Genomic DNA, 27,260 nt, shown 5'->3' on the forward strand with positions numbered 1-27,260 from the left:
TTCATGGCTGCTTGTATTACTCCATATTTGCAGTTGTCTGCTACTGATCCATAGATTTTTGTGGCTTGATACAGGTTAGTGCCCCACCAAAAGGGTTCATCTTTGATTCATTTATCATGCTGTAGAATTGAGATATGTGTTCTTTCTCCTTCTCACTCTGGACATCAGGATGTTTTCAACACGTATGAAGCTTGCTGAGGTTAAAGGGAAGCTCTTGCATTTTGAATTCCTCCGATATAAGTGAAGAAAGGAATCCACTCAGTTGACTCAGTAGGGATATTTAAGAGTAAGAAGTTAAGGCTTTATGTCCATGCTGTGCAATGAATTTTCCATGTAGCTTTGGTTATGTCTGAAAAGGATCAGATTTGTGAAAGATTTTAATTGCTTCAGATCTTCACTATGTGTCTAGTACTATTTCCAATAGCAGTGTGGTATCTTATCCAGTGGGATACACTTTCATTAAAAGAAAACAGAAAAACAAAGTCAGCCTCCTCCCCACCCCATTTTCAAGGTAAATTACAGGACACTTTTCTTAAGGCTTGATATGCCTTAGCAGGTGCTTTCCTCATTAATGCTACATTTACTTAAGGTGCTGGTTTTGGGATGTCTTTAACAATTTTGAGTTGCTTTCTGGCAAATATTTCTGCTGTGAAAGCAGTCTGGTTTTGTTTGTTTTGCAACCAGTGTAAGCATAGTACAGATGGGGAGAAGGGTGTTTTTAATGGAGATAAGTGATGTGTTGTTAGTGTATCCTGGTGAAGACAGAGGCATAAGGTCAGCCATTATCTCTTTCCTTACGCCTGTATTTGCAATGCTGTTTGACAGATGCAGTCAGTGAGAGCATGTTTGGTTGGCTGTGTATAAGGAGTACCTCATTATGTTTCATGAGCAGTGTGGAACGAACATGAGATTTCCTGAATGAGGGGGTGATTCACATATGGTTCAAAATGAAAATAACATTCCCTAAATGATGACAAGAAAAGTCCGAAATGTTGTTGTTTTGTTTTTTTTTTTTTAAAAAGGCACTAGGTTGTCACTTCTGTATTACTCTCAGATCAGGTAACTCCCATGGTTAATGCGTACAGAAGGAAAATTAATGGCATTTAGTCTGTTACCACCTCAGAAAAACTTTTCCTTGACACAGAATAAGGCAGATGTGAAGATAAATGAAACATACTTGAATAGAAACAGGACTTTTCCGTCACAACAGATACTGCAGAGGTTCAGGGCAAGAGTAGGATGTATGATTTCAGAAATTTGTCTGATTTGTCTCTATGATAGCTGACTTTGTCACATATGCATTACGAAAATATTTTAGAATAAATTAGAATTAAAATAGTTATGATTTACATGTAACCCAATGATGTGAGCAAGAATAGATTTTTTTCCTAATATGTTCTTGACTCCTCTAAAGATAAAAGAGCCTCCATCCTATAAAAGTGCATATAGCACAGCTAGCTGAATGGCAGAGTAGCAAAGCTGTAGTCTGGGATTGCTCAGCATTAATGGGTATAGCAGTTATCGGGTGTATCAGTTAGGCAGTGTGAGGATCTGCCTCTCTATGTAACAATGATAAAGTAGAAACACTCAGAGACACCAGTCAGGTTCCACCAGCAGTTTCCGTTACCCAGATGTTATATCTGACCATGCTCCACAACCCTGGAAGCTCATGCACTCTGAAATGCCTGATTCCCCTTAGCAGGCTAGATTTCAGCTGGATTTGTTCTTCCGAAGTATACGGTGTGATTTCTAGGGTGACATTTACAGGCACTGAGGACAGACTGCTTTTGAGCAGATGTTTGTGTGAATGCCATTGACCTTTACAATTCTTAACTTTATTCATTGAGTTAATTATTTGTTTAAACAGTTGTTATTTGACTTACAAGGAAAGTTCTAGCACATTTCTTTGATTTTCTCATTATTAACAACATGAGAAAATATTTTTCTGTTTTGGCAGATATCTTAGAAATCGTTAACTATTAAGACTGCTGATAATAACAATATTTTGATTATATAAATAACATACAGAAAGCAATTAAGTATTACAGCACAATTATGAAATTTCAGCTGCGAATTATTTAAAAATTATTTCATCTTAAGTCGGTCTGCATGCAGTTTTAGTTTTTCAGTCTTATGTAGTGATGATGTTATTTTTAGAAAGACTGACATACCACTGAATACCACATCCCATTTGCCATTTCAGTGGAATTTTGCTTGCAACAAGCATCTGATTAATTTTGTGGGGGTTTTGTGTGGGTTTTGTTGTTTTGTTTTTTTATTTATTTGGGACTGACCCCATTTCAGATCATCAAGCTTAGTGTATAAAAACAACTAAATTGCAAGAAACTCAACCACTTTTCTGGTCACTGTAGTGGATTACAGATTGCCACTCCAGTGGTGTTTCTAACTCTTATTGTGACAAATCAATATCAGTATTCAGCCACCTTATTCCCATGACAAGTTCTAATGAAATTTTCTTTGCTAAGAGTAATGGTGCCTGCTGCTGGATAGTGACTGGGCCATTCATTCAAATATTCAAGAACTGCAAAGCTCCCAGGAACCCCTGGTAGAAAGCAAGCAAAACAAAACAGAGTGGGGAGTTCTCAAGGGATCTAGGGAAACTGCAACTTGCGGAGCATACTAGTTTGGGCAGACTGGCACTTTTCAATAAAAGCCGAACCTAAACCCTGGAAAAATGAGGAGGTTCTGTTTGCTTGCTTAATGTGAATAGGGAATCAAGCTTTGTTGCCAGTGAATCAGCATATTGCGTGCTGAACTACTGCTGTACTGATTCCAGATCTAGAAAAGGAATTTAATGAAGTAAAAAATAAGGTGTAAAAGCCGGTTGTGAAATGGTGGATGTGAAATGATAGTTGGATTCTGATCAGTTAATCCACTGTCCATGAAAACAGCAGCTGAAAGATAGTGATCACAGATGTGATGTTGCAGTTAAATGGTAAAAAATAAAGAAGCCAGTGGATCCAATCAAAAAATCAATCAGAAAACCAGACTTTTTATTTTTGGTGCACTTTTCTTAGGAAGGCATGTATTTATTACTATACATATATATTTTAAATTTTGCTTGCGGATGGCTGTTTCTGTTTATTGTCCAGACTGCCAGCTCCAGAATCCTGGTACATAAATGTTTGTCTGGAGTAATGGCTGCTACAAAGACATGGTAGATACTATAGTCTCTGATCAGTTGTCTGCAGCAAAGATGATGGAGAACTCCTTTGTGGGTTTCACTTTTTTTTTTTTTTTTCCCCAAGGGGTAAAAGACTCCTGTCATAATGCTAGCCTGATACTGCAAGAAAATTTGAAGCAAAATTGCCAACACTATTTGGAGTAATTTCTTATCCCTTGTGAGTTGCTTCTTCAAGAAATTAAATAGGTGAATTCAGTAAAAATTTTTGTATGTGCAGTATATTCACCTATGAATGAGAATCTTTTCAGTGTTTTGACTGTTGAACCAGGTGCTAAGTGCACATATAATTTCAAACTCCTTCGCTTCTGTCTTATATACTGGTTGAGGGTCAAACTGTCTTGCAGCTGCTTGGCATTAAGAAAAATGTTCTTTCTTTTTCCCTGTTCTTTACAAATGGGAAATCATTAAGATAATCACAAACAGCAGCAAATTATTAAATCTGTTGGCGAAGTACTCTTGACCTTTTCTTCCTTTCTGTTTACCTGCATTCCATAGTGATGCTTTTGGCTACTCATTTAATCAGTTGTGTTGTTGTTAGACACCAGGGATGATAACAGAGAGAGAAATTACGATGAAGAAATCGCTATTTAGAAATCAGCAGTGAGATTTGATGAATAAACAGTGTGAAAACATACTCAGAGAAGTGCTTACGTTTCTGTGCCAAATCTACAGAAGCTTTCTTCATGCAACAGACTACTTGTGCTTAGAAACACAAACAAACAAGTAATACTATTTTTCCTTTTTTTTTTCTGATCCAAAGTCCCGCTTGGAACCTGGACTTGAAGGCCTTAAGTCTTACCACTGTGCTGCTTTCCTTTCGAAGTCCATTTCTTTGTATTAATGACTGAAATGTTGGCTGATTGAATGTAAATTGTTTTTTTTCTTCCATTTACTGGCCTTCTGGGAAAGTGTAAGCTGCCATGAGAAAGTGATGAATTAATAGCTGATGGGTCTATGACTGCCAAAACTGGGAGATCTAGATATTGAACAATCTGAAAATTCCTTGTACTCCTCAAACTTGCATAGAAAGAAACATGAAATATTCAAGGTTAGGTTAGATGGGGCTCTGAACAGTCTGACTTAGCTCATTGCAGGGGGATTGGACTAGATGACCTCCTCTAACAGTCCCTTCCAGCCAAAACTATTCTATGATACAAAGACATGTAAATCTGAATAAATGTCTTGCTTATTTCCAAAGAGCGTGCAGCTGGGAGTTCTTCCTTACATTTTCAAGAGCTGAAGGGCAACCATGAAGGTAGGAGCTAGCATGAGTGAAAATTGTGATCAGTTGAGCATTGCTGTTGCTGAGCTAAAGAACTGGTATTTCCCTTTAGACATACTGGTAGTCACTTCTAGTCTCCTTAGAATTGTCATAGATACATGCCAGCCAAACTGTCTGCTGTGTTTACAGTGTAAATGATTTTGAAAGCTTACTGCTCTGTGCATTTGCCTTTGGACAGAATTCAGCTCTTTCCTCTTTATTTGACACTTCAAATGTTCTTATCTTGAACTTTCTCATGAATTTTTATTAAGGAAAATTCTTTTGGGAGAGGGACTGAAAGACAAAAATAGGGACCCAAGTGGCCTGCAGACTGAAAGATTAGAGAGAAGTGGCAACGCCTTTGGGAGAGATGGGAACTGTGTATCAGGGTGAGCCTCAGAAAGTTATGAAAATGGGCAAAATGGTGAGAAGGGATTCTCTGCATGGTTCCCACTGCTCTTTGAATTTACCATGACTAAAGCTAACTGTTGAAGACTTGAACTTCCCTTGCTGCTGTTTGTTGTCACATCTGAGAAGTGATGCTAAGGCTTGTAGATGTAGAGCAGTGTTTTGGGGAAGTTAGTCATTAGATGGGAGGCACCTATACAGATGGCAAGAGAAGCTGCCTGTGGAGCTCCTGACTGGTGGATATCCACATTTTGCCACCAAGAAAACTCATTCACCTTTGCAGTTTTATAAAATACAGCCTAGGGATGGACCTTCCTTATGGAATAAAGTAGCAGCTATTAAAAAAACAACATGGATTCCAGAACTGACTGAGAAACTTAGGTTTTTGGAGTTTCAGAGTACAGAGAAAAGTGTTATCTGTTGGATGTAACTATCTTATTGGAATTAGATATTTAATTCAACCTATAATTTCTTTTGTAAAACTGTCCTGACAACCTGAATGAATAGTTATGATCTAAATATTTTTTTTTAGTTTCACAATTCCCAACACAGTACAAATGTGTGGTGGGTTGTTGGGGTGTTGGGGTTTTTTGTTTTGTTTGTGTGTTTGGGTTTTTTGGTTTGTGTTTCAAAAATGCACCTGGAACAAGGGGAGAGCTCTGGGAAGTGGGGAGAGGCTGTTTTTGACCTGGGTAGTAACTGTGCTTGGATAAGAGAGTTGCAGAGATGGTAGGAGGAAGCAAAAGGAAGAGGGTGGTCTCTGGGAAACTGCAGCTTCTGCAGAGAGAGCACTGAGAGGATCAGAGAGCAGAAGGGGAGGGAAGGCAAAGGTGTGACGGACGGAGTTTTCTAGGGGCCAGAGGCCACTGTGAAGAGTTTGCTGTAGCTCATAAAGCGATGAACTGCCTGAAGCTCAGCTAGAATTAAATACTCCAGCAAATGCAGTAGGAAAAGGAAGGCTTGTGTATAAACCACTTCTACTTGTGTTCTTTCTGCTATAGTAGTATGAAGTTTTCTCTAAGGAAAACAAAAAAAACCACCCCAACACAAAAAAAACCCTACTAGCTGATATTATAAGTTACACCTGGGTTTTGGTTTGTGTTTTTATTTTTGAGTTACAAGCTTCTGGTATTTATTCAAAGTTCATTACCTGGGGACAGTCTCAGCAAATTCACCTGTAAGTTCTGTTTGATTAAAAGCCTGGACAGAGAAGTGACCAAGTATAGATGTGACTTGAGATGTGAAAATTACCTAAGATATTTAAAGTGTGGCTTTTTATGGGTCTCTTACAAGTATTTGAGGTAAGCCAGACCTTGTTTGAAATTTGTGATGTAAGCAGTTGTCAGGTTAGGATGGTAGATACACTTGATTAGGTTTAAATACAACAGGAATGCAACATGAAAACAGCTTGTCTACTGCCATGGGAATAAGGGCTGTAACCTGACAGGTTTGAATAAATAGTTTGATATGTTATCACTAATTGCTGGAAAAATAAAATACAAAACTTAGAATCTGGTATTTTGTGTTAACTTTGCCTAAAGATGCAGGGAATGGAAATAACATCTGAATATTATTCTGCAAGTCTTTGTAACTGGTCTTTTTCTTTTTTTAGGAAATCTTTAAGATGGAAGGCAACCTTGGCATTCCGAGACAAAAAAGGGCTATTTTGGCAACTCCGATATTAATTCCTGAAAATCAAAGACCACCATTTCCCAGATCTGTTGGCAAGGTAAGTCAACAAAGAACTGGATCAAGTGTTGGTATTAAGTAATTGATCTTTTTCTCTTAAAATTTTGTAATGCCCATCATGTTGCTAGTAAGATCCCAGAAAAAAAAGTAAGAAACAAAATTGAACAGAGAAGACTTTGCTGTCTGTATTGTGTAGACACATGAAAATAGCTTTGTATTCATGGCAGACTTTAACAGCATACATTCTGGTAAAAAGCGTTAATCAGAGATGTATATTTTCGTGCAGCTGCTATCTGCAGTAGGGGTTGCTGCCTACCTGTGTGTCTGTGTCAGACTGGGGCTGAAATTCTAGACCAGGAATGTTATGAAGAATATCCTACTACATAGTGTGGATTATCTTGTTTCTATTCTCAAGACCTAGAAGCAATTCATAAGGCATTACATGTAAAAACATCTTTGATTCCTTAGTTAATTTCTAGTGTCCAAAGATGAAATAAGTCTTTGCAGATGTTTTCAGTTTTATTTTTTGTTGTTTGCAAAAGTGTGACAAAGAAGTGGAAAGTTTTTCTCATGTCTGCAGGCAACCAGATAGACGAGAGTTCCAAAAGTCACTTTTCCAGAGCTTAAGATATACAGATTGTATATACAAAATCATTTTAAAAGAAAACCCCAACCAGTAATTGTTCAAATGGCCATTTTGTCATCAGAAGTTGTAATTACATGAACACATTTTGCATATGGGCAGTTTTGAAACAGGGTCTCTGATGCGTCACTGACTTTAGTAGGTGTGTTAGTGACATGATGGGCTATAGAGCTGTGGAGTCTGTTCCCAATTCCCACTGGTATGATTGCTGGAGCTACATGTGCAGCTCGAGGGCAGAATTTTACTCTACAATTGATGTGTAATTTAGCCAGCTGGCACTTAATCAGTTACTTTAATAATTAGGAAAGTTTGTTTTCCTATCAGTAAAAAGAATAAGCTAGGAAGATTTAATTTTCTCCCCTTTCCCCATCAATAATTTATACTGATTTCATAAATTTCTGTAAGATATTTCTGTCTTTCTGAAGTATTTTTTAATAGGTCCTAATGTTTCTAAAGCCATTTCTGAGCTTTTCCCTTTACATTTCAGCATTTGAGAATTAATGATCAACAACTACAGTAAATATTGTTGGCTAATATGTTAGTGTTGAAAAATTTTTTAAGACTGCAATTTTAAAGCACTGAGAGAATTAAAAAGGTTACTTACACACAGAACTATAGTCTTTCCTTGTTTGGTTTATGTTTATTTCTACCTCCCCCTTCCATCCCTACTGCTTGTGAACACTGAAGTTTTGGATCTGAGGTAGTCTGATTTACTCTCTAGAAGTGTCTTCATTAAGTATTTTTACTGGTTGTTTAGGATGGTCGTCCTGGTAACTGAGGCTCCTTAAGCAGAATGAGATGAATCGGGCCCTGTTTGTACTTACACGTTTTCCTAGCATCTTGTCATCTTGATTTGTTATTGTTCCTGAAATGCTAGTCGGGGATCACAAGTGCAGTAGATGGTGTACAAACACAGAGGTGTAAAGGCATCTGACAGTCTATTTTTCAAAGATATGTGTCCTCAACTAATGTTTAAATTACAGGGACTGCAAATGATCAGCACCTAGAATTACCTTAAGCTGCCATCAATTTTAGCAGTCTTTAAATATAATTTTTTTCAGTATATTTCTAATTTAGGTATCTAGACATGAATATTTTGGCTATAGTCTATTGCAAGTAGTAACACAGAGTGTATGTGTCTCAAGTGAGATGAAAATTTTAGAGATATTTAAAATAATGGAATTAAATATTCCAGGTCAACTGCAGTAACTTGCAACTGAATTTGCAACCATCCCTGGAGGTATTCAAAAGACATATGGATCTGGTGCTTAGGGACATGATTTAGTAGTGGGCTTGATAGTGTTAGGATAACGGTTGGATCTGATGATCTTAAAGGTCTTTTGCAACCAAAACGATTTTATGATTTTATAATGCCTAACAAAGCATAAATAAGAAGGTTTGGAACCTCAGACATACTGATGGTAGGGAAGAGAGTCTATTGTTCCCTAATTAAAAAAATTCAGTATGAGCCAATGCTGAAAAAAGTCAATTCTTTTAGGTCTTTTTGACATGTCACAGGCCTTCGTAAGATAGGCCATGGAATCTTCAGAAACAGAGTAGTCTGTATTGGAGAGCCTTAGACTCCCAATTCATATACTTGTTTCAGATCTTGCACAAACTGTAGAAAAATTTGATAATTTGTCTCATTTAACTTTAGAAGTTTATTGAGAACTCTAGCTTCATGATTTCGCAAAAAAATTCATTTTGTTGCCTACTTCTGTGAGGGATGAGACACATATTTATTTCTTCTTCCACAATATTTTGGTGTTTACTTTCAGAAGTTTCAAAAGGGCACTACGTGGACTGGTGAATTACAGCATGTATATGAATTTCTCTTGAACTTAAACTTTACTGTCTCTGGCTTGTTTTAATCACTGTGAAGAGACATTGCATCTGTATTTAGTAGCTGTGGTTTCAATAGCTTTTGGGGAAGAGAAAAATCATACAGAGAATCGATAATTTGCATGTTATAATAGAATTTAAAAAATGAGAAGGAAGAAGAAAGGAAAGCAGATTCTGGAACAAACTTGTGTCATCTAACTGCCCGCAATCAGGGCTGAGGACTCATGTAGGTTTGCTATAATGGGAACAGCAGAGTTTGTCTCACACCACAAAGGCTTGCAGGAACTCACCCGATCTGCCCAGCACTGTGAGCAGAATCCTTCTGAGCTCCTATGTAATGGGTGTTCCAGGTCAACTCTGTGAGATTGAACTGTGGGGCAGTTTATATTTTATTCAGACATAGCAATAAAATCATTTAGGAACAAGGAATTGCAATTCAATTATGTGTGTGTGCGTGTGGAGGGGAATAAACACACATTTTTCTGTGTGAAAAATAATTCCAACTATTGTTTTGCTTTCATCTTTGTTACTGCAAAGTTACATTTTCTCCTCTTCATGAATGTGAAGCTTTCCTGACTGAATGAAATACAGGATAGTAATAATTTCAGGTATGACTAGTTCTGTTTGACACCATCATGTGGTCTGGTTTGGATGTCCACATAAAAGTTAGGTTTCCAGTTGCAACCTGAGTGTGATATTTCCCCTTTCTTTCACCCGCCTTAGCAAATCATCAGTGTAGTTTAGTCATCTATCCTGAATGCCTCTTGCTTTCCAACCCATGTTATGTTGCCTGGAAGTGATTGCAGCAGCCACCAACAGCTGGACTGCTTATTAGGCTTGGCTGGGAGCTGGGCAAAACAGGAGAGCAGGGGGACAACAATTCATCACGCTTTATTTGCTATTAGGAAAAAAATAGCGTAAAAACAAAAAGTGGGGATTTTAGAGGACTTTATTCATTAAGGTTTGGTAATATAAATCAGGAAGGAGATACTGCACTGGACAAGTGAAAAAAATGGGGTTTTTAATTAGTTACAAAAATTCAAATTAGTATTTAACTTAACAAGGAAATACATGTGTAGAGGCTGCTCTGTGTGTTGTTACTGGCTTTCCAGCACATCCACTTAGGAATTAGGTTATTGCCTTGCCATTTGCACACCCTTCATTAGGGTATCTCTTAATTAAATAGCTATCATAGACATGCTGCTCTTGTAGGTAGAGGAATCTCACCTTTTAGCAGAATTTAAGCTTTTGCATATTATCTTTCATTCCTGAGGGAAAACAGTGAGATTAAAATATTTTAATGCAATCTTGGTAATATGGGCCTTTGTGACCAGATGGCCCGGGCTACGACTGTTGACTGTTATTGATGTGTTTTGTTTCGCTCTTGCTGGTATAGCACAGGGACATGATATTCAATTTTTAGTCTCTGTCCATATGTTACTTTTCTGGTTTATTTATCCACATCGAGTCAAATGAAGTACGAAACAGCGGGATGCAGGATTATCTTGTAATTATGGTAGTAGGTTATTCACTACTATGCTATGGAAATGTTTCGTAAGACTAACTTAAGAGTGGTGGTTCTACACGTCTATTTGATGACAATCTCCAGACACACTTAACTGTGGTGATAAACTGCATGATGGTACTTTTTGAAGTTTAATCCTTGTACTAATGTAGTAGTCAAAGTGCAGGAAACTAGTTGTGGAGATGGCAAACAAGTTCCAGCAATTCTTCCTTTAGGAAAGAAGGACATCTGCAAAGTGAGAGTGTTTTAATTTAGGCTGAAAGGATTTGCTATGGATTTTATTGATGGACGTATGATGAATCCATGATTCTATTCTTTAATTTAAAGGAATTGTCCTTCATAAGAATGAATATTTGAATTGTTGACATGTAAGATCTGGAAGCCATGAGTGGCCTGGTAAAAATTGGCAGGACTTTTCATGCTCAGTGAAGGCCAGAAGACAGAGATTGGTATACAGGTGACTTTGTAGGAAACTATTGAATGAAGAAAAATCAAAACCTTATTTTTTTGCTGGTAAGAGATATTTTTCTTTGTTACTTGGCTGTTTTGTCCTTTTGGAAGAAGGGGATATTTGTTCAGAGATTTTACATCAGATACTGTATATGCACTCCCTGCCTCTGATCTGGGCTGATGCCAGTTAGCTGCCAAATTACAATTAGATGGCAGGATGGACCTACACAAAAACTCAAGGGTAAAAGTGGTGCAGGCTAGCAAACAGGATAGAAATCTGTTAGATCTATGAGGAGATGCTTTATTTCCTCATTTGAGCTGTGAATTTAAGGGAAAGAGAAAACGCAGTTTTTCTGTTAATGCAGCAATAGGACAAAAACTGAAGAGGGGAGGAAACTGAAGATAACTGGATGGCAAAGCTGCTGGAAGCTTATTATTTTTGAGTGGCTATCTGACTGAGGTTATTTACATATGATTAATTATATGCTTCATAGAAGAGAAGTGTTAAGTACTAAAGATGCAGCTGGAAAAAATGCCAAACTTCAGGCAAAAGTTTGAGAAGAAGGTGATAGAAATGCCAAGAGAGATGATCAGGATCCACTGACCTGTGAAGAGAACCTAACGAGAAGGACTGCATATTTGAAGAGGACATATGAAAGACAACAGAGGAACAAGAACAATAGTGAAATAAAATCTGAATTAAGAAGAGCATTTGTTCTACTGGAAAATTAGGTAGAAAATGAGAGGGTGGGGGGAAAGAGTCTAACGAGAAATGAAGGAGGAAAAGGACCTAGCTAGGATGGGTGTCGAAGTCTGGAAGATAATGGTGTGCCCCAACAGAGAACAGAATGATATGCAGAGCGGAGGAGCTATACCTAAAAGCCTATCCAACACCAGGAGAGATCTGTGTGACTCCTTACCAACTTCTCAGCTGGTAAAGGTCTGATTCTCATTTCTTGATCTGAATCTTCCTGTCAGTTACTAAAAATGATACAGAAGCAAAAGAATATGTTTCTTACTATAGAACTAGTACTGAGTCTGAAGTCAACAGGAAAGATTCACTGGATTTAAAAATAAAAATATTTTTCAGTATCCATTTGGTTATTTTCAAATCATCATCACATCAGATGTAATGATCAGGCTGTTCCAAAGAGTATGCTCAGAAAAGGGGAGGTGGTCATCAGCAAGAATTGATGAGTAGCACTTAGGCAACAAAGACAGTCTTAATAGATAAAGCTTGCTCTAATTCGTCAAGAAAAGGATTGGGATTCGAGAAAAATCAAGTTATGGTACAGTATAGTAAGACTGGGCAGAAATATAGATGAGCTCAATTTGTTCACCCTACCACAGTAAGTGTTCTCTGTAAATCCAGAGTGAGTGTAATTATTTAAGTGAAAGGAATACACTGGCGTGATAACTAATGGATATAAATTTTGGCATAATATTAGAAGAAAAGTTTCTAGTCCCCAGAGAAGAGACATTAATTTACAACAGAAGTACTGAGGAGGGAATACAAAGTTTGATAAATGCATGACCACAGCTGCATAATACAGCTGCTTCTGATCCTGAAAGAACAGACACCTAGAGCTTTCTTCCTATTCTAATGTTCTTGAAATTGTGTAATACCCTGCTGAGTTGGACCTGAACGGACTGTTGGAGATGTCAGAGTTTAAGATCTGATCAAATTCATGGCTTGCATGAAGGAATGGCACACTTCTGACCTTCATCGAAAAATATCAACCTACCTCAGCAATGACTGTAATGAAATGAACAGCACTCCATTAAATTAAAGGGCTTTTGATGCAAGTACATGAATTATTAAACTACAGCATATTAATTTTCATTAAAGGATGTGTATTTGATGTCCTAACAAACCATTAAGTGAAAACAGCACTTCAAATTTACTTTTTTTTCAGAAAGCTGTCTCTTCAAACTTCCTTTTTCTGAAAAATATTGACAGTCACATAAACAATTCCAGCAGAATACATTTGTTCTCTTTAAGCTGACAAAATTTTAGTGGAAAGCCTTGTTAAAATACTCCTGTTTATTTAAGATCTTTCAGAAGAGTCATACTTGAGCAGCAAATGCCTTGAAAACTGGAAAGTAGTAAGAATTTACCATTATTTTTCAATGTTTGTTGTTGTTAATAAGAATAAAATAATTTTTAAACACTTGATAAATACTTTCTAATCTAGCTACTACTGTTACAAGTTTGTTGGAGATAAAGCAGTTCTATGGCAATGATGGAATTAATTTTTCTGCCCCGTATTGAAATATCCAGCACCTAATTTCCTGCTTCATAACAAATCATGCTAATGACCTTAAGGAGAGCACCAAACAGATAAGATTTCGTGCTCTGAAGCTGTTCAGCAAAGTATACTACAATTTGTGTGAACTTTGATCTCAGAAGTTGGTATCTTGAACTGTGTTGCAGATGAAGGTAGAGGAGAAAAAGTCTGTCCCTGACAGTAAATTATCTATGTGACTTAACTAAGATGAAATGAAACCCTGGCAACTAATTTGTCATTGACACACTAAATGGAATTTTGGATTATTTTTAGGTGCAACAGCTATTTCATCTAATGATGCCTGATGTTAGATACCTTTCCATTATTTTTTTCTTAAACAGTTAATTATCTTTGCAAAAACAAACCCAAAGAATCTCCTGAAAACTCCAGGGCTGTTCCAGCTTCCTCGACCCAAATAAACCCCCAGGCTCATGTTTTAAGACTCATGTAGGGTGTGATCTGGTACCTGCTTTTCCTGAGCACACTATGAGTGGAGAGCGCCATTGACAGGAGCAGCCAGAAAGCCCCTTCTAGGGCTGCTGAATAATAATTAAATTGCCATTCCCTAACTCCGTTTCCTGTGGTTTTAATGAAATTATATTGACTTTCTTGTAAACTTGCATCTTTACAATCTTCCAAGATGATTCTATACCCTGAGTTGACTAATTCAAAGTTTTTTGTTGTCCACCTTGACTCTTCTGTCTCAGTTGAATTCAGATGTTTGAAACAACTACTCAATCTGCCCAGGCTGAAAAAGCTATTTTCTTACCGAATGTATACTTTCGAGCAAAACCTTGATCCCTGCACTCTTAGTAAGGACAAATTTTAATCTTAACAAGATGTAGGGCTTAATTCTGTAATCTCAGGTTGGTAAAACCAGGATATTTGGATCCAGGATTTCTGTTTGCTTGGTACCTTTAATTTGTAAAATTTCTTCCTATAAATCTACTTACAGTAACACTTTCTTTTAAGTAGGATGATAAATGCAACAGACTTATCCAGCATTACTTAGTGGTGTGCTCTGTTAATATCTTCCTAGCACGAAGATGAGATCTGCAGAATATAGAAGTCAGTGGAGAGAACATGACCATAGAGCTTCCTTTAAAGCAATTAAGATATTTATTTGGTAGCTCTGAATTGATTCACACCGTTTCGGAAGTGATCTGTTCGTTATCTGAATACTATACCTTCTCCGTCCAGTCATTTTCCTGTTTCATTCCAAATTATTCCTTTGGTTTCTTATTATGCAAAATCAGTTGTTAGCAAGTGTATAGTGTAATATAAAGCAATACCCAAATGAATAATGTTTTAGGAAGAAAAACAACTTATACCTGCCAATTTACAAACTAAATACTGTCATACTGTCAACTTCGGTACTTCCATTAATGAAAGACGTCAATAAAGGCATTTTGCGGACTGGACTGGCAACAAATTTGATATTACTAGCTGTGGCTTGTTAAAGTGGTATTAAGAAAAGATGATTGGCGGAGTATTTCCAGGAGGAAAAATGGTATGTCTTGTATATGTCTCATCTGTAAGGTGCAGTAAATAGCTGTCACTCAGGGAACAATATTAATGTTTTTGCCTTCTGACTAATTGCTGGATCTTTTCAATGATTACTAAATAATTTTAACCTTTCCGTGTTTTGCTCTTGGTTTTATCATTCATGAATCATTCTTCTTTTGGATTTTTTTTTGCTTGCAATTTAGTGATGTGTGGTAACAGATCAATAGGGTAGATGGAAGAGTATGATGCTAATATCTATAACGGCAGCTGTGTTCTAATTCAATAAATATTTTTCCTTCTCTTTTCCAAAACACCTGTTGCTCTTTTCCAGCTACCCTCTAAGGGCAACTTTTTATTTTCAACGTTTCTGGTTAAATACCTTTACCACTTGGTTTGCAACTCTGTGAAATTCAGAAATGGACTAAGTAACTTGTAGTCTATAGGGCAGAATCACAGAGTGGTTGAGGTTGGAAGGGATTTCTGGAAGTCATCCTGTCCAACCCCACTATTCAAGCAGGGCCACCTAAAGCCAGTTACCCAGGACTCTTTCCAGGTGACTTCTCAGTATCTCCAAGGTGGGAGACTCCAGAACCTCTCTGGGCAACCTGTTCCAGTGGTAAGACACCCTCATGCTAAAAAAGAGTTTCCTGATGTATGGACAGAACCTTCTGTGTTTCAGTTGGTGTTCATTGCCCCTTGTCCCATCACTGGGCACCACTGAAAACAGCCTGATTCGGTAGTCTTTGCTCCGTCCCTTAGGGTATTTGTACACATTCAGGAGATCCACCCCAAGCCTTCTCTTCTCTGGCTAAACAAGCCCAGCTCTCTCAGCCTTTCATTACAGAAATGAACTAATATTTTCAGTTACAGAAATCTCCAAATTCTTTTTGCTTATCTTTTGAAAAGAACATTCTTATTTGACCACTCCAGTTTCTTTAAAAGCATTCAAAAAAGAGAAAAACAGCTTTCTGCCATTGAAACGTTGCCTAAGCAAAGGCAAATGAAAACTCAGACAACTGTACTTTTGGATTAACCTGCTTTCCAATGTTCTGTAATTAAAGCAGCAAAAGTGTTGGTTTTTGGTTTGACCATCATATTCTTTAAATTTTCTGAGGCTGTTCATTAAGTCTTGCTAATTATTGGAATTTCTATATTTGGAATTTAAATGCAAGAATCATGTCCTCCATATTGTATGTCCATACACATACATACTCGGAGATACACAACAATAAATGAGTACAGGCTTGTACACATGTATCCAGACTTTCATGTAATCTCTTCTTGGTCGATGCTATTGACTTTGTATGTGCTTTTTCTCTCATTTTAATCTATAAGATGCAGCTGTGAGTACATATTGCTTCTATTGGAAAGTCTCCCAATTTCATCTGCTCTTATGTCAACAAGTATCAGTTGCATCATTGTTCTTCCATATCTTATTTTCCTGCTGTGTTACTGTGAGTGCCATATTTCTGAAGAACCGGTGTGTAATATGGAATAAATATTTGCACAAATTCTATCAAAGATTGAAATGACTGTTAAAATATTTGCACAATTTTGCCAGCACATTATTTTGACAACTTTATTTAGCTTATGGTTTAAGCTGAGATGTAACAGCCTTTATAAGCTTGTCCTCATCTCTCAGCACTTCCATGGAACAGCAGTCTGCTTGTTAAGCACATACTAAAGCATTTTACTTTATCAATGTACAATGATGTCTGACCTTAAGCACATTGAAGTTAACAGAAATTCTCCCATCAAAGTGGGAAAGGACTTTTGATCAGGCCAGCCACCTTGGGAGATTGTAGGGGGAAAAAGAATACCTGACGGAAGCCTGTACTAAGCTGGTCATGTACGTATCAGGTTATACTTTATATTACTATGTTTATAGCGAAAATTATTAAAGTACACTTGGAAAATAGGATTTTCATCAAGGTTCAAATTTGTCTTTCTTTTTTTGATATCAGAAGTATTCTTGCCCTGCTTCAGAAGATTCTTTTTTCACTTCCTCAATGCATGGATGAAACTATTAAGCTTACGTTTTCAGTTGAGCTTGCTGGAGATGAGAATGGATTTGGATAATAGAAATCTCTACAACAATGAAGTCCAGAAATTGAAAGTAGTAGTGATCCCTATAATCCAATAACATATGTCTTAATATATTTTTTACTTATTAGAATTGCAAAAGAAAATGAGGAAGCGTGGATGTAGCTGAGTGTGGCTACAACTTGAATTCAGGGGCTATATTAATTTAACGTAAGTTCATGTTCAAACCTGATTTACAATGTATTACAAGTATTTTCATGGGCAACTGAAGTGATGAAGATCAGTTTCCTACAAATATTCTTTTCCTGCAACAAACCAAGGTCCTCTTATCCATGATAACACCTCAAGCACAATGACCCAAAATCATCCCACGGTGCCCTTGGTACCACTGGTGTTATTTTCTACTTTCTGGCTTTTCAAACTGGGATAAGAGAGAGCACATCCTGGAGCTACAGCTTCAGGGCAATGAATATACATGTGCAAAATGGAAACTCTTGCTACCTTTCTGTCTCTGCAGGTGTTAGTAGCTCTTTTTGCTTTACATTGCTATAGTTTTCATGGATCTGCTAGGAAACCTTATATCTTGGATGTTTTGGGTCAAATTTAGTTGAAACTAGCCAATAGGCTTAAAATGGACCTGACTGCATAATCACTTAAACAGTAATTTTTCAGAAGACTAGACTAAAGAAGCAGGTGTTTAGTGTAACAGCCTTTCCTCAACAGATTCTTTTCTACTTGACAAACAAGGCCTTAAATGTTACTGAAGAATCTATTGTTCCTTACAGTGTTGGAATAATGGTTAAATCAGGCATATTCCAAGACCAATGTCTGTAATGGGGCACTTACTCATTGTGTAAGGGAAAAACTATAAGGATCTATATGAATTTTATCACCAATAAAAATTAATAGACAATACAGAGTATGCTGAAATTGTGTAAATAGGAAAACATCATAAATCAACTTCATCTGTTATTACTCTGTTGTTGGGCTTTCTAATCTGAATTTGCTAAGGGTCACTGGAACATGAAAATTAATTTGAATGAATAGAATCTATTATATGTGGATTAATTTTTTAAAGTCATATAGTACCATGGCTGAATTTCATTAATGTATTTTCTTGTGAGAATCTTGGAGTAATTATTACTTAATAAATTATCTCATTTTTTTACAAAAAACCCCAAGCCCACATAGTCATGATACAGTCAGTAAGGCTTTGGGAAAAAAAAGTGTAATTATCTGTTAATGAGAAATTTTAAAAAACAGACATATTGTTTCCTTTAGGGGATGACTGATGAAGGATGCTCTTTATAAGTAGTAGAAAATTGATTGTATTTTTTTTCCAAGACTCCACAAATCACAGAATGGTAGGACTTGGAAGGGACCTCTGGAGATCATCTACTCCAACCTCCTGCCAAATCAGGTTCACCCAGAGCAGGTCACACAGGACTGCATCTAGGTGGGTTTTGAATATCTCCAGGAAAGGAGACTCCACCACCTCCTGGGCAGCCTGCTCCAGTGCTCTGCCACCCTCAGAGTAAAGAAGTTTTTCCTCGTGTTCAGGTGGAACTTCCTGTGCTCCAGTTTGTGCCCGTTGCCCCTTGTCCTGTCGCTGGGCACCACTGAAAAGAGCCTGGCCCCATCCTCTGGACACCTGCCCTTTAGATATTTATAAGCATTGATAAGGTCCCCTCTCAGTCTGCATTTCTCCAGGCTAAAAAGCCCCAGGTCTCTCAGCCTTTCTTCATGAGAGATGCTCCAGCCCCCTCATCATCTTAGCAGCCCTCTGCTGGACTCTCTCAAAGACTGATGATTTCAAGCTCTTCATATAAAAAGATACAGATGTAATTCACAGTCACCTGCTATGAGCTCTTAATGTGCTAGCTGCTGAATGTATCCTCCAGTTCTTTTCCCTGTTTACAAGAAAATAAGCTTTGACCACATCTTATGTCGAAAACTTTCCCATCCTGAACAGCCTTTTAATTCTGGGGACAAATTAAGCATGTGTTCGCTAATCATAACTTACATGTACACATATATGTATATAATTTATAGCAGATGAAGACAGGTACAATGCCTTCTAGTGCAATGTTTACTTACAGCAGACGTAAGAGCAAAAAATAGGTTTTTCTTCATATGCTTTTCAAAAGAACAGTTTTCCAAAATTGCTATTAGACTGTCAGAGTTAATTATATTTTTAGAATAGGACTTAAATTTTCCCATCAACTTTTTAAATCAGGGTCTAGAGGCAAAATACAGCTAGGTTGCCATTTTTTGTCCTTCATTCTCTCAAGGAGGGACTCCCTACTGCTTGTGTAATGAACCATGTGGACCCTTATGCCATAGCTTTCAAAGTAAGAAATTATTATGTTGAAGAGCTAGGGAAATTATCTCATTGCAAATAATTTAGTAGCAGGATCTGCCATTGGTTTCAGTCATGAATTTACTGTCAGAGGATTTGGGGTTTTGTAAATCTGTGTGGCAAGAAAATAGCTGACTAACAGTTAACATAAACAAATTTACTTGAAGTTCAGAAAGACTGTAAGAAGGTTCTTCAAAATCCCAGATCTCCCTCAAAAAGTGAATGTCCTGACAACATGGAAGAGTAAACTATAAACTACTAGTAAAAGTTTTTGAGGTATTTCATAAAGTAGCATGTTTCCTGCAAGGGAGGCTGTGTAACACTGCGGATGTTCTCAATGAAGGAAGGGGACAGGAGTCTGAAGGAGCATCTCAGACTCAAGTGACAAAAGAAATGAGTGCGGAGCAAAGCAGAAAAATTAATATCATAAAAAAGCAAAGACCAAATTTGAAAGGAGCTCAAACAGGGAATTGCTGAAGTCCCAATTGTGGCGTGTAACTATTCATCAGCATTGGCTTCACTTGCACTGGAATGAGGGTGTCGTATACTGCTCATCCATTTTAAAAACGACCCTAGGAAGCCTTGAAATGCATTAGGAACCACAGCCCACTGAATCCCGCTCCCACGCTAGGTGAATCTGTCAAAGCCAAGCTGTAACAATCACTGGAGGAGATAAACTTTCATGTCATCAGGAAGTGAATAGTCAACGTGGCTCTTCTGAAGGCAAGTCGTATCTCATAAGTGTATTAAGTATTATGGAAGTGTCAAAGGTATAGATAAATCTGATCAATAAAGCATACCTGGATTTCTCTACTAAGAGGGAATGCTGACTTTTGGCTAAAAAAAAGACTGAAACATCAGTGTGGAAATAGATTTTCATAGGGAAGTTTTTAGCAATGGACATTTTCAAGGATCTACACAGTGATTTGTGATGTTTAACACAATAAAAAAATCATCTGAAAGAGGAGACAGTGACGTGACAGAGTTTGCAGATCATCCAAAATGATTCAAGAGAGTGACAAGTAATGAAAAGATTATATTGTTGCAGAAGGATTTAACAGTACTGAATGACTGAATTTGTTGATAACTGTAGATTAATCATATATAAAATTCAGGAGCAGTTCATTGTTGTTTGGTCTCTGAAAAAAGTCGACTCAATCCTTAACAGATCCAGATGTCAAATAGAAAGCTGAACTTAGCGTTCTTGTCATTGACATGTTAAAAAGGATGCAGTAGACTTAGAGAAGCTTCAGAGAAGGGTAGTGTAGATAAAGAGGTAAGAAATCGAGCATTTAAACAGAACAGAGCTCATCGTGTTGGAAAGAAACAACTAAGGATGGATATGACAGTACTCTAGAAATTGTTGATTGCATGGAGGAAACACAATTATGCACTCTTTTTCCTGGTGAAGAATGGAGGAACTTCCATTGACTGTGAGGTGGTGGACTGAAAATAAATCAATCAATCAAAAACAGTTTTGTCAAGCATTGTGAAGCTCTACACGTTGTCCCAAGATGTAGAAGCCAAAAGTAAAGGCTATACTTCTCGCTATTACGCCTGAATGTTTAGGCTGTGATGCTGGCGTAGGACTGTATCAATCATCACTACAGGCAGAATGTAGGGGTAGATGTATCCTGGGACTGACCCACAACCATTCTTGTGTCGTTTGTTGTGCATGGTTCATCTTTGAATTGCAGGTTATTTTTACCTCTCTTTGCAAAGATAACTGCAGAAATCACACAATCTCAGGATGGCTGCACAAATACTTACTTTGCAGTTCTGTATTCCCACAAACCATCTCAAGTTTAAGCTTTTGTTCTTCTAAATACAATTTATATCATGCAAATGTATCTGGAAAGTAGTGAGAAAGGGTGAGGAATGTCTGACTCATTATTTGTATTCAAATACTACTTTATTATTTATAGATTCATTCTGTATTTCAAAAACATGTAGGCGATGTTAGAAATAAAAAGCTATTTCTGAAAGCAGTGAGATTTAAGTCACCGAGGCTCATATTTTCAGGGGAATTTAGGTGCCTCATTTCCTTCAGCACGACAATGCGTAATCCACAGTTAGAATGTGGAGTTAAACAGTTATTTCTTCTGACATTTATGAGTATTTGGGAACCTTCAGCTCTCCTGTAATGTAGAAGGAAACATAATGTCTGATTATTGAAATAGGTAGATAAATATAGTGGTCAATGGGAGCCAATCTGTCTTGCGCTGAGTACAACTCCCTGAGTTGGCCAACAAAAGCCTCTGGAGAAGTTGTGAATGCTCCTGAATATTGTGTAGTTCCTAGAGTTGCTCAAAAAGAAGCCCTTTGTGTTTAGCATGACTTCTTTTGGAAAAGAGTGTTGTCTTGTTTTTTAAAGGGCTACTGTAATTTAATTTGGTTCCTAACTGTTATCCACACCTGTGGTGTTGGGCTCACTTATATGCTATTTTCAGGTAAAATTGTCCCAGTGTTAACCGTAAAGAAGTTATCCCTGGAGGTTAAGGTAATTTGAAGTTGGTGCTTTTTAACTGGCTGATTTAGGCTTTATTTCTACTTCTTCCTCTACATGGCACAAATTTAGCAACTACATTTTCTAACATTTATTTTCTATATCTGTGTATTTCCTGTTATTCAAGGAAGTGAGGGGCAAGGAGATGCTACGCGTTATGAATGAAAAAAACCTGTAATATCTAGATTTCAGTAAAATATAGTGCTGTGACAGGTAATAGAATTTAAATGTACAAAATGTGTCTGACATCCACTAAATACCACTGTATGCTAGCAGTGTCTTTGTTAGCGTATGGTAGACAGACATGTTGCGCTATAAGGTGCTTATGGTTCATTTGTTTTGGAATAAAATATCAACACTGTAAAAAGACAACAGTGCAGTTGAACGACAAAATCTGTGGTTGTAGTGGAAGTATATCTATAGTCTTAACTGTATAAATTGATGGGTTTGTAGGTTTACATTTTTGAACGTGGTGTCACGTTTAAATTGTACTGGTCTGTAAATTTAGTTTAAGGCTGACACGTTGTCAATAGAAAATTTCTAAGATACGCCAAAGTGGTAGATCTAGAGAAGTAGTCATGATTGATGAGAGATCTGTTTTCTTGCCTATTGATTTCTTTGGCTGAAATTGAAAAATTTGTAATTGAAAAGACTTGACTGTTCTTTCTAAAAATCAATTTCAAAACTCTCTCGGCTCTTCATGCTACCTGGTAACCCTGGGACTATTTTAAGATCTTTCTGTATTCTAGACACAGAAAGTGTAGCCATAGAAACATACATATGAAGGTAATTTTCATTATTAATAAATTAGTAGACCTTGTTAAATAATTTTCTAATTCCATGATGTTTTGTTGACTAATTTCCAAAAAATAAAGTTATTGATATTATTAAATATTTTTTATTATTATTTGAGAATTGTGATCATATGCCTGCAGTCTTAACTTTCAGTAAAAATTGTACAACAAAGTCTGATACTGGGGAAACTAACTTGCTTCATTAATCCAAAAGTTTGTTCTACCTCATTAAGTATCCCTATAGTTTCAGACCTGCATTTCCCTTAAATCAGAAAAGGAAAAACACATATTTGAAGTATTTTGCTGAATTCTGTGTGAAGATGGGTGCGCTCTTGTGCCTTCATCATTACATGTGTCAGCGTATTATTCAGAGGATCTCCAAATACTTCCATTCTGTTTTCATATGACGTTCATTAATATCTAGATTAAGTCCAGTCCTTTTTGCCTGAAAGTGCAATATGAATGTTACTATACCCCTATATAGTAAGGTTAAAACAGGTGCAATGTTGTAAATGACCTGCTTTATATCTGTTACCATTAGATGTTTTAGTCATTCTATAACTGCAGTTAAACAGAGGGAGACAGAAATTAATTACCTAAGAAACAGAGGTTAACTCTTTCATTAGTTCTAAATCACGTAACTAGAGTAATAATCTGAACCTATGTAGGGTGATGAAGTATGATTGTGCTGTTTGTTAACACTGAGTTAAAGAAATGTCTATGAAAACTAGGTATATTTTGGATTTACACTTACGTAATTGAAGTCAAATATGGCCATCGGTGATTATAGATTATCACTTAGTAATGTCAGTCAGTATCAGTAAGATGTGGTTGGTATGAAGTGGAAACAGCCATGAAATTAAATTACATTTTCCTTTGGATGTGTGTTTTCTTTTCTCTGTGTTAGCAGTGAGCCAGTGCCTTATGGCTGTAAATCCAAGGCTCCAGTATTGTCTGTGTTTTGAACAAGGTGTAAAACCAAGGCCTGGAATAGTTGTGGCTACATATGGTAATTGTACAGTACAGCTGCATCATCCATCTGCACAGTCCGGGTGGAACAGGTACTGGTTGGATATTTAATTTTGTCCAATTTAAAATGGCACTGGAGACCTATATTTCTATTTGATTTCTATTTTAATTCCATCGTTATAGGAGAGGTTACATGCTTGTTAAGCACAACAGGATAAAACCCTGATATCATAGAATCAGACAATAGTTTGGGCTGGAAGGCACCATTAGAGGTCATCTAGTCCAACCTCCCTGCAGGGAGTAGGGACATCTTTAGCTAGACCAGGGTGCTCAGAGCCCTGTCCAACCTGGCTTTGAATGTTTCCAGGGATGGGGCTTTTGCCACTCTTTGGTTTATTTGGTGTGAAAACTTTTGCTTCTTGAATGTCTTTCTCTGTTCTTTTTGTTTGTTTGTTTGTTTGTTTTTTACATCTCAACTAAAGTGTTAAACCAATTTTTTCCCACACTAATAGTTACATTTACATTCTATAAGATATAGAATGCACAGCCATTATCCACCAAACTTATGTAACAGTTTAATAATTTAACAGCTTAAACTTTCACAGAATCTTACCATTAGCTTTAAATTGTGTCTTTTGACATTGAACAATGTTATGGTAAGCGATTGTATGTGACTGAAAATCATCTGATTTTTCAGAGTTAGAAAAGGTGATGCTGCTACGGGTAGGGAAGAAACTCTTGTATGTAGTCGCAAGTGGATTAGAAAGTTTTGTTTCTTTTGGAAAAAAGTGATGTTTTAATTGCATAATAACTGTAATTAAGATTTATGTATTGATAATTAATAGAGTCACAGGCTGATACTAACTAGCAAGTTTATAAACTGTAGTGTTCTCTTTAAAAAAAAAAAAAGATTCAATCTACTTCTATTGTCTTCAATTTTTTCTTGGCTTCAGGCAACTGTTGGGCAAAATCAAGCCTTTTATTATAGGAACTTGTGTGTGTTTACTGTCCAGTTTGTTCCTCTAAAAAGTAAATGTCATACAACTTCAGGAACAGAATTTCTTTCTATTCTATGGGTTCTTGAATGCTAAATTTTAATTGTTAATAGTTGATGATGGGATTCGGAAAATATAATTGTTATATTAATGGATTACGATAAGGAATACCTTTTTTCTGGCAGGCTTAAATGTCATGAAATATTGGTGGGGTTTGAAGGTATATTTGTTATGAAAAGACATAAGCTACGTATTGATGGACTAGGTTTCACAGAAAATTGAAACGCTCAGTTGTTTATGGGATAAAAACAGAAGTGACGAAGAAAAATGTTTTTGAAGCTGAATCTTTTATCTTCTTTTTTAAGTAATGTACATAACTATAACACCTGTTAGGTAGCTTAGAAAGTTATTTTCTAAAAGTGATATGGTATAGATAATGTATCACTGGGTTCAATCTAGAGCTTCCTATAAATTTTGTCTTAAACTTTGGGAATGTTTCATATCTAGACAGAGCATTTACAGTTTAAGCCCATCTCTAATAATTATTAGTTAAACCATCCAAAAGTTAGCATATGTAATCTTTAAGGAAAGGAAGCTATTACTCAAGTGAGTTTGTAGATTTAATTATTTTAGTTGTTGGAGTCTTGCAAAAGTAGGCAATACCGATTGTGAGAATTATAGCTTTGTGTTATTATATAGTAGTTTTATTTCTTACATAGTGGAAGTTGAGGGAAAGATCTCTCTTTATCAATGCACTTCAAAAGTTGTGAAAATATTTTGAAGAATCCGTGTCATCTGACTTGAAGGCACTTTTTGCTTGTGATGGTCAACAAGATACTGATTTGTCTGAATTCTTGCATCAGGCTTCTTAATCAAAGAGATTACATAAAAGTTTAAATACAATGTAATTAATCACTCGACAAAGTTAACAATCTGTGTTTGCTTCTGTGGATTATTTGTTATTTATTCTCAAAGATATATCAATAAATCTTCTTTATAATCTTATAATCATTTTGTAAAGCTAAAAGCAAACAGTTGTGCAGTTCTTTCCACTATCCTTGAAATCGCTTGTGTCTTAGAATTAGGTATACTGAGGCATCTTGATGCAAATAAACATGAAAAATATTTTCTTGTCTACAACTTTTGTTGGAGAGAGCCCTTATGATAGCTACAAACAGGTGAAGAGCTTTTACAGTGTATACATTGAGATAAAGTAAGTTCTTGGTGGGCACCAGTAAAAAGAACCATATAGATTCATGATAGCTACAAGAAATTTGTGATTACACGTGATCCATTTGTGAGTTTTCAGAAATTTAGCAGTAGGTTTTAAAAGCACACTTTAAAGATCTTCTGAATTTTTGTCAAGTACCTTGGAAAGAACAGACGTTCCATTTTCTGGGGCTCTACAAACACCTTAAGTTACCATATGTTTAGCGTGTTGTATCTTGAGATACAGCATAGTTTTACTGAAAACTGTTAGGTAGAAATAAAACTGCCATGGAATAAATGGCAAAACCTCCAGTGAAAAAGTTAGGATCAGAGATTCCTCCTTCAATTTTTCTTCCTACATGAGTAATGATTTTACTTTATGAACTGGTTACTGGCTTTACACAAACCAAGCAAAGGTCAGTCTGGTAGATACTTAATTTGTGGTTTTTAAATATGTACAGCTTTTTCAATGTTAGTATGAATAGTTTTCGTACTAATATAATAGCTTAACATAGTATTTTTAAAACTACCTATTTTTAGGTTTTTAAAAAGTCAATAATTCCATCGGTCAGTCACAATAGACTGCTTTTGCTTCAAATTGGAAGCAGTCAAATTTATCAAGGTGTAGTTACAACTTTCTTTTGAGTATATAACGTTATCTCTAGCTACTGCCATGTTGTCTTTGTGTTAGATCTCCAAACACAGCCTAAGCAATGAGAGCCTGAATAAACAGAAGTTATAGGAGATTTTCTATTGACTCTAATAGACTTGGCCTTGAGGATGGTCACAGTGTGTCCTGTGATGTCGAATTGAAACTGTTTGCTGAAACTAATTTCAGAATATACTGCAGTAATGCAGAGCAGATAAAGGAAAAGAGAGAAGTGGGAAAATAAATTTAAAGAGTGTTCATGGGTATTTGTTGTTTGAATTTCAATATTCCTTTCACAGGTTTAGGACTTATTGTTTTCTTGTATGTCTGTACACGCAGCAAAAATAGCTTCTGTTATGTCTGGTTGTTAAAACATACATTTTTCTAAACATTGACAAAATTACTTAAGAGATGTTTGATAAAACTGAGTGGTGTGCGCTAATGGTTTCGTGTCCTATGATAGCTTAAAGTCCTCAGCTAGACAGTAGGAAGTTCAGTACTGAAGAATTTGAACAGGGTATTGGACTCAGCTATACAAGAGTGCAGGCTTATAAGCTATGCTTATTTTTCACCATTATTTCAGAAACGTATTTTTTCAATCTTATTAGCATTTTTGTTTCAATCTTAAAAAATTTGGGAAATTAATCTGTGCGGACCTGTGTGGTAGGACAGGTTACTTAGATACAGTCGGCTTTTCTGAGTACCTGATTCCCAGGCTAGACTTGCCTTTCTGGCTTCCTGTTAGGCAGCTTTTCACAATGAGTTCCTCTGAGTCTAGGCCTGTCAAACACAGGCCTTGTCTTGGAAGGCTGTTTCAGGTATTGCTATCAACCGAAAATATAAGTGTACAGCTTTGTAGCACAGTGAATGGATACTAAATTTAGATAACTTGATTCTGACTTCTTGAAGAGAGTAATAA

At 36.5% G+C, this 27,260-nt stretch overlaps 1 protein-coding gene across 1 annotated transcript in view; it reads left to right on the forward strand.

Annotated features, from left to right (window-relative positions):
- Positions 1 to 27,260, forward strand: part of CDH13 (cadherin 13) — a 398,743-nt gene that overhangs the window by 101,836 nt on the left and 269,647 nt on the right. The window contains exon 4 of the mRNA XM_086468834.1: positions 6,487 to 6,603. Within this exon, the coding sequence (XP_086324960.1) occupies positions 6,487 to 6,603 (117 nt within the window). The remainder of the gene's footprint in view (positions 1 to 6,486; positions 6,604 to 27,260) is intronic.

This window comes from Leptosomus discolor, chromosome 8 (assembly GCF_034619465.1).
Source record: "Leptosomus discolor isolate bLepDis1 chromosome 8, bLepDis1.hap2, whole genome shotgun sequence".
Taxonomy (NCBI): Eukaryota; Metazoa; Chordata; class Aves; order Leptosomiformes; family Leptosomidae; genus Leptosomus; species Leptosomus discolor.